Genomic DNA, 11852 nt, shown 5'->3' with positions numbered 1-11852 from the left:
AGTGGGGTTCGTTCGCCGTGACACGGAGCAGGTGAACTGCCCGTGCCCTAGGTAGCAGGACGAGGACAAAAACAAGATGGGGACTGCAAAGCCCAGGCATCCCTCACCCAGCAGTCTGCCGGATTTCTCTCCACGTGCGGTGTGACAGCACCACAGACGAGGGTACACCTTAATTGACTTTATTGAGCGCTGTCAGAATAAAGGCTGCTAACTCAAGAAGCTCTCGGAAGATGAGCCTGGTAAATGGTTACTGACTGGTTGTGACTGGAAGCCTATGAACAATTTACGTCTGGAATGAAACAAGTTAATACACTTAAATGATCTGTGTAGTTTCTATTATCCAGGACTCTAGCTGGGCCCTGTCCCTAACTCCTGTGTTGAAATCCCAAGGATGATTCTTGTGGATGTAATCTTTGGAAAGTGACGAGTTTCTGAGGTACAGCCCCAAGAATGGGCCTACTGCCCCATATAAAGGGGGCTGCAGAGCTGCAGCGATGGTTTAGCCGCAAAGGCACTTGCCTGAGAAGCCTAAGGACTCATGTTCCACCTCCAGGTCCACGTAAGACACAAAGTGATGCAAGGGGCAAGGTCGCACATGTGCACAGGGGAGCGCACCGTCTGGAATTCGACTGCAATGGCTGAAGGCCCTGGGTGCCAATTCTCTCCCCCTCTTTCTCACATAAAACAAAACACGGAGCTGGACGTGGTGGCACACGCCTCTAATCCCACTCAGGATGTAGAGGTAGGAGGATCGCTGTGAATGTGAAGCCACCCTGAGACTACATAGTGAACTCCAGGTCAGCCTGGGCTAGTGAGACCCTATCTCGGAGAAAGAAAAAAAAAAAAAAAAAGGAGGGGGGAGGGGGTGCAAAGCTCTATTGCCCTTTGAGACTTGACACCTGGGGTCAACAATGTTATGTCCTGTTTATGGAATTTTTTTCGAGGTAGGGTCTCTAGTCCATGCTGACCTGGAATTCACTGGACAGTCTCAGGGTGGCCTTCAACTCAACAGCAATCCTTCTACGTCGGCCTCCTGAGTGCTGGGATTAAAGGCATGCACCACCATGCCCGGCTCATCTTTTTCTTTTTTAATGTATTTATTTGTAAGCACAGAGAGAAAGAGAACAGGGTCTCTTGTCACTGCAAACGAACTCCATATGCATGCATCACTTTATGTGAGTACTGAGGAACTGAATCCAGGCTATCAGGCTTTGCAAGCAAATGCCTTAACCATTTAGCCATCTCTTCGGCCCTGTTCTTATTTATTTATTTTTGGTTTTCCAAGGTAGGGTCTCACTGTAGCTCAGGCTGACCTGGAATTCAATAAGTAACTCAGGGTGGCCTTGAACTCACGGTGATCCTCCTACCTCTGCTTCCCAAGTGCTGGAATTAAAGGCGTGCACCACCAGGCCTAGCTTTTATTGTTATTATATTGGTTTTTTGAGGTAGGGTCTTGCTCTAGCACAGGCTGACCTGGAATTCACTATGTAGTCTCAGGATGGCCTTGAACTCATGGTGATCCTCCTACCTCTGCCTCCCTGTGCTGGGATTATAGGCACCACCAGTCCTGTATATGCACTGCTGGGAACCAAGCCGAGGGCTTCGTGCACACTAGGCAATTCTACCAGCTGAGCTACATCTCCAGCCCAATTTTGGATTTTCCATGTACTCGGGCCACCTTTTGCCTGGCACACTCTGACCCTGCAGCTGTAGATTCTTCCTGCCTCAAGCCCGGGCCTTGAACACTCCTCTAGTGAAGATGATGACTTGGTTTCCAAAACAGTACAAATGGCCCTGGCCCAAGCTAATTCCTCCACCCTCACATGAGCCCCAAAAGCAAGCCCATGGCAGTGCAGAACTAGGTAGGAACACTCTTGTTTTTCCACCTGGAGGTAAAATGCAGCTCTGTGAATGTCAACCCTAGAAATGCTTTGGACTGGCCACACTGGTGTTTAGTGTTTTTTGTTTTATTTTTAAGTAGGGGCTCACTCCAGCCCATGCTGACCTGGAACTCATTCTGGTAGTCTCAGGCTGGTCTTGAGCTCAGTGATCCTATCTCTGCCACCCAAGAGCTGGCAATAATGGTGCATGCCACCACACCTGGCACTTCTTTGCAAGTTTCTATGTAGACTAGATTGACCTCAAACATGGCAATTCTTCTACTGGGTGTTAGGATTACAGGTGTTTGCCACCACACCCAGCCTAGTTAGCTCCCAGCCAGCCTCCTCAAGAGAGTATTTTGACCACTCTTCTGGAAACTCCTCTGTCACTACTTTTGGGACAACTCTAGCTCCAGATTCCGTAAGATAAAAACACACCTGGTATCTGGAACTATGAGAAATTAATTCCTCTTTATAACTTACCCAGTCTAGGGCTGAAAAGGTGGCACTATATAAAGCCAGATGCATAAAGCAGTGCATGAATCTGGCGTTTGTTTGTAGCAGCAAGAGGCCCTGGAGTACCCATTCTCACTCTCTGCTTGTAATAAAAATTTAAGAAAATAGACAAATCCCAATCTAGGCCAGGCCTGTACAGACCTGTAATTATAACTGGCTGAGGCAGAAGGACCACAAGTTTGAAGGCTATGTGGGCTTCCAGAGTGAGTTTAAGGCCAGCTTTACCAAGCCAGTGAGATCACATCTCAAAAAAAAAAAAAAAAAGGGTTAAGCTATAACTCAGTGGCAGCACACTTGCCTGGCCTACAGCTCAGGGCCCTGGGCTCCATCCCCAGTCCAAAACTTGCCTAGTGTGGGAAGGTGACTCAGCAGGTTAAAATACATATGTACAAATAATGATGACCTGAGTTCAGATCCCCAGAATCCACATAAAGGCTGGATGCTCTGCTGGGTGTGGTGGCACACACCCTTAATCCTAGCACTCAGGAGGCTGAGGTAGGAGGATTGCTGTGAGTTTGTGGTCAGCCTGAGACTGCACAGTGAATTCCAGGTCAGCCTAGGCCAGAGAAGACCCTACTTTGAAAATTAAAAAATAAAAATAAATAAAGTTGGGGCTAGAGAGATGACTTAGCAGTTAAGGCATTGGCCTGCAAAGCCAAAAGACCCAGGTTCAATTTCCCAGTACCCACGAAAACGAGACACACACGATGGCACCTGTGTCTGGAGTTCGTTTGCAGCCACTGAAGACCCTGACACACCCATTCTAATAAAAAACTTAAAAAGCCAGGCGTGGTAGCGCACACCTTTAATCCCAGCACTCGGGAGGCAGTGGTAGGAGGGCTGCCATGAGTTCAAGACCACCCTGAGACTACATGGTGGATTCCAGGCCCACCTGGGCTACAGCAAGACCTTATCTCTTAACCAAAAATAAATTAATTAATCAAATTAAAATTAAAAGGCTAGGTGCAATGCTCTTTATATCCCAGCTTTCCTATGGCAAGATGGGAGGCCAAGACAGGAGAATCTCAGAAGTATGTAGATCAGCTAGCCTGGTGTACACAGCAGTGAACAAGAGACCCTGTCTCAAACAAGGCAGAAGGTGAGAGGTGATACCTGAAAGTTGTTCTCTGATCTCTACACCCACACCTACATTTACACACAAAGGTTTAAAAAAAAAAATGATCCATGCTAATTCTAAAAGCCCTGTCTTTTGTCCATCTCTGTACTTGAAATACATGCCGTGTGCCAGCAAACAGTGTGAGGTACCTGGGTCATATGCTGGCTTTGGAAGACACAACTGGTCCTGTGAGGACAAGGGAATCCTAGGAACAGGTGTGTGGCATGAATGGTCCAAGAGGGAACTACACAATGACAAAACAACAGTGGGAAGCTGTGTGAGTCACAGTGACATGGAGAAGAGCCACCTGCCAAGCTCCCAGGGAAGGTCTCTAGAGTTCAGGGTGGCAGGTCCTGGGGCCGCTGTCATTAGGGGCAGGCCAGAGGCTGCAGTGTCACTACAGAACACATGTTGAGTGTGACCTATGGAGTCACAGGGATGAGTAGATGTTGGACAAAAGTCCAGAACACAAGGCATCTGTCCTGAGAAGCCTTGAGTGGCCACCTGTCCCATTAAGAACCAGAACTGAGGCTGTGCATGGTGGTACATGCCTTTAATCCCAGCACTTGGGAGGCAAAGGTAGGAGTATTGCAGTGAGTTCAAGGCCACCAAGTCTACATAGTGAATTCCAGGTCAGCCTGAGCTAGTAAAACCTTACCTCAGAAAACCAAAAAAGAGAAAGAGAACCAGAACTGAAAACCCAAGAAACACCAGGAACAGACTGAGAGGCCCTAGGACAGTCCTAGGAGAGGAACAGGACCTGAGATGACAGCGGACATAGGCCTGCTTTTAGAGTTAGCGTTAAGAGACTGCCATATTCATTCTGCCTCTAGAGGGAGCCAAATAGATCGTATAAGAAAATCTGGAGTACCAGGTCCAAGTAGTTGTGCACAGGCTTTGAGTGCATAGCTGCCTATTACGCACACTAGAGGCTCCAAACACCTGCCTGTCACATGCTTAGCCCTCTAGGGTGGGACATGCCTCCCCTTGGGGTTACCTCTTAGGGAGGGCCCATGTAGGGAAGAGTGAGGAAGGAAGTTTCAGATTGTGACCCAGAAGGGTCCTGCTCCTGCTGACTCTGGTTTGGTAACCTGGGGCTCCTGAGGTTGGGTAGGTGAGGTGTTGGGTGCCTCCTGTCCAGCTGTCCACGTGCTACACAGCCTTATCACAGTGTCTACAACCTACAGGTTTGACCTAAACAGATCCTAAGACTCTAATCCCCAGATCCCTCCATCTGTCTGAGCAGATGCTTTCCACATATGAGCTGAAGGGTTGGGAGCACACAAAAAAGAGTGACATGAGGCCATGGCTTCAAGAACATATGGTTTACAGACAGATGCCCCTCCATCTTCACAAAGTGTCCCTGGGTTGGGCTTCAAGACAGTCACTTCTTGGTCTTGGACCAAAACTGTTTGTAACGCTCAGTGTCAAAATCGTCAATCATCTCTGGTTCTTCCTTCTTCTGCTGCTGGAGCTGAGCCTCACGTTTCCGGAACCTGGCCCGGCGCTCTTCTGGAGACAGGGCATCGAGGTCTAAGGGCATCTACATGGGGAGATGTGAAAGTGTGCCCACACCACTCAAGAGCTGGGAAAAAGACTATGGTGGGGTTCCTGCACCTCACTCTCACCCAGTGTCTTCTCTCCTGTGCTGACTTAATTTTTATAGATTTGGTCAGTCTATCCCTTTGAAGCTTTCATTTTATTAAGCGGAATATATTTCTATTCATTTCCCCAAGATTAGTTTGTTTTGAGACAGTTGTGGTGAACTCATATCAATCCTACTCCCAGTATTTGTGTGTGTGTGTGTGTGTGTGTGTGTGTGTTTCTTGGTTTTTCGAGGAGGGAGCTCACTGTAGCCCAGACTGACCTGGAACTCACTCTGTAGTTCCAGGTTGGCCTTGAACTCTTAGTGATCCTCCTATGTCTGCCTCCCAAGTGCTGGGGTTAAAGCGGTGCGCCATCACACCCGGCTTGGTTTTCTGTTTTTCCAAGGTATGGTTTTACTCTAGTCTAGGCTGACCTGGAATTCACTATGTAGTCTCAGGGTGGCCTTGAACTCACAGTGATCCTTCTACCTCTGCCTCCCAAGTGCTGGGATCAAAGGTGTGGACCACCACACCCAGCTTACTCCCAATTTTTTGTTTTCTCAAGGTAGAGTCTCACTCTAGTCCAGGCTAACCTAGAATTCACTATGTAGTCTCAGGATGGCCTTGAACTCATGGCGATACTGCTACCTCTGCCTCCCAAGAGCTGGGATTAGAGGCATGTGCTACCACATCCAGTCTACTTCCAGTTGTATGCAATTCTGGGGATTAAACCCAAGACAAACATTCTACCAGGAGAGCTATAACCTCAAACCCAGATTTGATGCTTTATTAAACACTAAACTTGGGCTGGAAATGGTGGTGCATGCCCATAATCCCAGCAATTAGAAAAGTGAAGTCAGGAAGATCAGGAGTTCAAGGCCTGTGTCAGCTACGTAACTTCAAGGTCAGCCTAGACTGCATGAGACCATGTCTCAAGAAAACCAAAGGAGTGTGAATAACATCAAAATACATTATAGTGACTTCTTAGACTAACCCCACCCCGTGAACAACAACCTGTCCCTCCCCACTACAGTACAGAATGTGACTGCAGCAACACATCGGACTCCTGCCAAGGCTTGTCCCTGAGCCCCACCACCATGGCTCCGCCTCCAGTCAGGTCCCAGGAAGCACCTAGAGAAGGAAGCTTACCACCAGCATGCGTCGTGGCTCTGGATAGCGGACATGGATGGTGGAGCCATCCTGCTTGACCAACAGCACAGGGTAGAGGCGCGCATAGGTCTGGCGGCGTAGGCGAGTGATTGAGGCTCTGCTGCTGTCAGCCCTCCAAGAGGACGTGTGCAAGTGGCAAGGCACAGGGGAGGCTGCTTTCACAGCAGTGTGCCTCAGCAGGCTACAAACAGACACGTGGGCACTGATCAGTGGGTGGTGCTGAGGCACAGAGCAACAAGAGGCCATCAAGCCACTGTCAGGACATGAAAGAAAACTGCCTGGCCTCCAGAGACACTAGCAGAGACTGATGATCCACACCTAGAGGTCCCTGGGGAACCATAGCCATGGCCGAAGTAGTGGGTGATTGAGGGTACAAGCTTCTCAGCACTGAGGCCAGGACCAAGCTGACTTAAAACAGCTCCCTCCTGATGAGGAGTGGGGCTGACAGGCACTCCAAGGGGCCTGAACATCCATGCTTACCCAAGCAGGCTGCCCACAGCCATCATTCTTCTTTACAGCCCTCACTGCGCGTAGAGGCAGTCACTGGCCCTGGTGTAGAAAATGCGAGGCAAAGGAATAAATGTCTTCAAAAAGGTTTTCCATTTGATTGATCTGCCTGAAACCCCAGCCGAGAGCTAAGCCATACTTAGGTGCATTTCTGACAAGCACATCTAGTTGCCCCTTGGTACTCATGGGGAATTGGCTTAAGGACTCCCCAACAGAGGACAAAGTGCCTGATGAATAACAGCATAGTGCCTACACACAACCTGTGCATACACTTCTGTTTGTTACAACATTTATAAAACCTAAGAGAATACAGAGCAAGGCATGGTGGCATAAGCCTGTAATACCAGCACTTAAGATACAGAGGCAGGAGGATCAGGAGTTCAAGGTCAGCCCTGGCTGTTCAAGGCCTGCCTAGACTAGAGTGAGATGCTGACTCAAAAACAAACACAAACAACAACAACAAAAAAAAAAAAATAGGGGGCTGGAGGGATGGCTTAGCTGTTAAGGCGTTTGCCTGCAAAGCCAAAGGTCCCTGGATCGATTCCCCAGGACCCACGTTAGCCAGACGCACAAGGGGGCACGCATGCCTGGGGTTCGTTTGCAGTGGCTAGAGGCCCTGGCGCTCCCATTCTCTCTCTCCCTCTTTCTCTATCAAATAAATAAATAAATAAATAAATAATATTTTTAAAAAGAAAAAAAACATAATAGAATACAAATGCTATGTAATAGTTAGCACTTTCTTTTTCATTTATTTTTAGAGAGAGCGAGGAGGGATAGAGCTCTATTTGGCACACCAGAGCCTCAGCCACTGAAATCTAACTCCAGACGCTTGCGCCACCTAGTGTGCATGTGTGACCTTGCACTTGTCTCACCTTTATGCATCCAGCTAACATGGGATCTGGAGAGTAGAACATGGGTCCTTAGGCTTCGGAGGCAAACACCTTAACTGCTAAGCCATCTCTCCAGCCCTAACACTTTTTTTTTTTTTTTTTTTTTTTGGTTTTTCGAGGTAGGGTCTCACTCTAGCCCAGGCTGACCTGGAATTCACTATAGAGTCTCAGGGTGGCCTCGAATTCACAGCGATCCTCCTACCTCTGCCTCCCAGTGCTGGGATTAAAGGCATGTGCCACCACGCCCAACCCTAATACTTTTTTTTTTTTCTTTGAGGCATGGTATACTCTAGCCCACGCTGACCTGGAATTCACTATGTAGTCTCAGGGTGGCCTTGAACTCACAGCAATCCTCCTACCTCTGCCACCACACCCAGCTTTGACTTTTTTGTTATTTCAAGGTAGGGTCTCACTCTAGCTCAGGCTGACCTGGAACTCACTCTGTAGTTTCAGGGTGGCCTTGAACTCAGGGTGATCCTCCTACCTCTGCCTCCAGATTAAAGGTGTGCCTCACCACACCTGGTTAATTAATACTATTTATATCATTTTGCTTAGGGAACAATAACATGGAGGGGAGCAAGTGCATGTTCAATGGAGACAAAAAAAAATTGGGAGTATCTTCAACCTGTGATTGGTTGAATCCTTGTTATCACTATCACTTGCCATCCTGTCCCACTAACCCACTGGCCTTCTTCGATGAGAATGGCAGGTGGAGTTTTTTTGTATTGTTCCTTCCCCCCAACAAAAGCAGCTGTCAGGAATCTATTCTAGATGATTGAGTCGGTCTGCAACAGGGCCCATACCCATCACTCCCGTGAGTGAAAAGCTCTCTGCTGTATAAACGGTGGTGCTTGGCTCATTTCCTGTCTGAGTGTGTGTAGTGGACGCAGGTACGCGTGCAATTGCGCGCACCACGCATGGGGAGACCAAAGAAGACAAGGAGTGTTCTCTATTCCTCCTCCACCACCAGAAAGTCTATCACTGAACCTGGAACTACCCGTTTTCCCGTTAGACTGGCAAATCAGCCAGCCCTTGCCATGTCCCCGTTCCTGCTCAGCGTTAGGGTCAGAGATAAGCGCAGCCTTGCCTGGCTTTTTTAAAGTGGGTTCTTCGTGCTTGCATAGCAAGCTCTCTTCCCCGCTGAGCCACCTCCTCAGAACCTCACTTACTAATTTTCGTAAAATTTCACAAAAATTCGCTGAGACGTGTGTTAGCAGACGGGGAAAGGAAGCCAAGCTAGCAAATTTCCCCAGAGGTCTGCGGAGGTGGACGTCAGGAGTGTCCCATGCTCAGACAGGAAACTAGACTGCTCCGGAGGACGAGCCGGTTTACTTGGGAAGTTCCTCTGTAACCCAGGAAGGGGCAGGGGCATGGACCTCCACTCTCCAGCCCAAGCCCAGCACCTCCTCCGCCCTGGGGGAAAAAACCCCTGCCACCCCGCCGCTAGCTGGCCCTCCACGTCACGGTGGTGGGGACCAAGCCGGCACTCCCCACCCTCAATCCCGGCTCTGCCCAGGCACGACAGACGCCAACCTGCGACCGCCGCATTCACCCCGTAGACCGAGCGTGCAGAACTACAGCAAGCAGATGGAAAACTGAAGCCACGCACGGAGGCACGGTCGAGGGACGTCCGGCGGCTAGGGTCGCAGCCGCCCGCAGGCGCGCCGTCGCGCGGCGATGACGTCACCACGAGCGTGCTCGTAACGAGGGGCGGGGCCTGCTAGGGGGCGGGGCCTGGCTAGGGGGCGTGCCCTGGGCGTCGTGGAGGCGAGATCTGCGCTCGGGGAGTGAGTGAGGGGCTATGTGGGGATGGCAGCCTTGTGCGTCCACAAGATTTGACCCAGGGCTGCGGGGTACAGCGGCGACGTAGCTCCTGTAGGAGCAGGGCGATGCTGGACTGGGCGGGCCCGGGTGTGACCCAGTTGGGTCGGTGGGTATAGCTTGGCAGTGACCTACGCCCTCTGAGTGAAGGGACGCCCTTGGAGAGGGACTAGGCTAACACCGAGACGGGAGCACTCGGGCTGGCGCTGCGGTGTTGCCATGTCCCAGTGGAGACTCCAGGAAGGATGTCCCGGCCTCCTTACCTGTCAGGTGATCCAGCCCCCTCTGCAAGTTATTTATGGCAAGGCCCGAAGGAGCTACTGAGGTGCTGCCTGGTCCGAAGGCTGCTCAGATTTTCCGTCTCTCCTCCAGAGAGAAGGTCTCCAGCAGCCGCGCTGTGCCCTAATCATGCGGTTGCAGCGGCAGATGAGGGCTCCTCTGGGCTGTGCTGAAAGTGGCTAACTGTATAGTTCAATGTGTATACTCCAAGAGTCTGGAAGACATGTGTTTGGGGGGGGGCACATTACACCTGCCTGACAAGTTTGCTTTGACTGTGAGAGACTGAGCCCTTATACCCGCCCTCCATTCTCCTTTGAGTATCCTGTAAGTCCTGAGGCTTATTCCACTGTCTGGGATTTCCTTTTTGTCTTCTCAGTGGCGGGGCGGGGGGGGGGGGGGACTAAAAACGGCCTGAACATAGTGATAATAACAATCTGAAGATGTCCTGAATTAGCCAGAGAATGAAGGGAAATGGGCCATTTAAACTTACAGCCTTGAACTAAACCAACAAATAAAAAACCCTACAAAACTTCATGTTTTTCCTCTATGCGATCATCACCCATTAAGGTCATGCCACATTTTGTGTTTGGAACCAACCAGACAAGAAGTAGCAAAAACTATGTGCAGGCATGGTGGCTTACACCTGTAGTTACAGCCCTTTGGAGCTTTTCTATTTCCATGAGATCAAGGCCAGCCTAGGATACATGATCAATTTCATGCCAGCATGATGTAATGTCTAAATTTTAAAAAATTAAGTAAAAAAAATAACCCTCCTCTTTGTGGACTAGCTTCCTATCCCAGGAATCTGACAGCTTCAAATTGTCCTCTCTTTATTATCTGCAACCGATGTTGTAGGTTCAGTCTCTCAAAATTTCTTTTAAAAATTCTGTGGCTGAAGCTGGAGAGATGGCTTAGCTGTTAAAGCACTTGCCTGCAAAGCCAAGGACCCCAGGATCCATGTAAGCCAGATGTACAAGGTGGTACATGCAACATGCATCTGGAGTTCATTTCCAGTGGCTGAAGGCCCTGGCATGCCCATATTCTCTCTCCCTCCCCCTCTGTCTGCCTCTTTCTCTCTCTCAAATATATGGGTTTTTTTTTTGTTTTTTGTTTTGGCTGCAGGTCTGATGGATATTTCCCAAATACTATCTGGCTGTTGCACCTCCCTTCTTGTTGCTGCGACAAAACACCTGATCAAAATCAGCTTTTGGGCCAGGAGTGGTGGTACATGCCTTTAATCACAACATTCAAGTGGCAGAGAGAGGAGAATCGCTGGGAGTTCGAGGCCACCCTGAGATTACGTAGTGAATTCCAGGTTATCCTGGGCTAGAGTGGAACCCTACCTGGAAAAAAAAAAATAACAACAAAAAGTAACGTATGGGAGGAATGGTTTTATTTCAGCTTACAGTCTCAAAGGTTTCATCATGATGGAGAAGGCATGGTAGAGCCGAGGCTAGGCATCATATCTTGCCACAGCAGTTGGCAGGAAGCAGCAAGAGTGAGCTAAACTAGCACTTGCAAACTATCTCAAGGTCCACTCCCCCATGATACACCTCCTTCAGCAAGGCCTCTGATTATGAGGTTTAATCACAAACACATGATTCTTTAGCATGTTTTCCATGAATGCAGTGTGTTAGATCAGTATCTTTTTAAATCTTTATTTATTTGAGAGAGAGAGAGAGGCAGATTATAGAGAAAGGGCACACCAGGGCCTCTAGCCACTGCAAACAAACTCCAGACACATGTGCCACCTCGTGCATGTGGATTATATAGGTCCTGGGGAATCGAACATGGGTCCTTAAGCTTTTCAGGCAAGCACCTTAACTGCTAAGCCATTTCTCCAACCCTAGATGTGTATCTTTTTGCATAATTGTTGCAGGTTTGGCATGGATACCTCCCAAGTTAGTATCTTCCAAAACACTTCACTTGCTTATTGCAAGTGAAACCTCTCTAGAAGCCCAGATCTGGTAAGTCCTGACCAATTTTTCCCACTAGAAGCTAGGAGTTTCTGAATCAGATGTTTAGTGTACTAAACTTAGTTTAGCAAATTTCACAGCGCCACAATGCCAAGCACAGCTGTTCCAGG

At 49.1% G+C, this 11852-nt stretch overlaps 1 protein-coding gene across 2 annotated transcripts; it reads right to left on the bottom strand.

Annotated features, from left to right (window-relative positions):
• Window positions 1–4823: 4823 nt before the first annotated feature.
• Window positions 4824–9337, bottom strand: Mrpl55 (mitochondrial ribosomal protein L55). Of its 2 annotated transcripts, none has more exons than XM_004657443.2 (4): window positions 9200–9337; window positions 6750–6818; window positions 6249–6450; window positions 4824–5056 (listed from the first exon to the last, which is right to left on the bottom strand). In XM_004657443.2, exons 2-4 carry the CDS (start codon window positions 6773–6775, stop codon window positions 4898–4900), a joined length of 387 nt encoding a protein of 128 aa, XP_004657500.1. In that variant the 5' UTR covers window positions 6776–6818; window positions 9200–9337; the 3' UTR covers window positions 4824–4897. The 2 variants fall into 2 exon arrangements, with proteins under 2 accessions (XP_004657500.1, XP_045008908.1); XM_045152973.1 differs by having other exon boundaries at window positions 9219–9308.
• Window positions 9338–11852: the final 2515 nt, after the last annotated feature.

This window comes from Jaculus jaculus, chromosome 6 (genome assembly GCF_020740685.1).
Source record: "Jaculus jaculus isolate mJacJac1 chromosome 6, mJacJac1.mat.Y.cur, whole genome shotgun sequence".
Taxonomy (NCBI): Eukaryota; Metazoa; Chordata; class Mammalia; order Rodentia; family Dipodidae; genus Jaculus; species Jaculus jaculus.
Note: the sequence above shows the minus strand (reverse complement) of the source record. Positions and strands in the feature narration are given on the sequence as shown.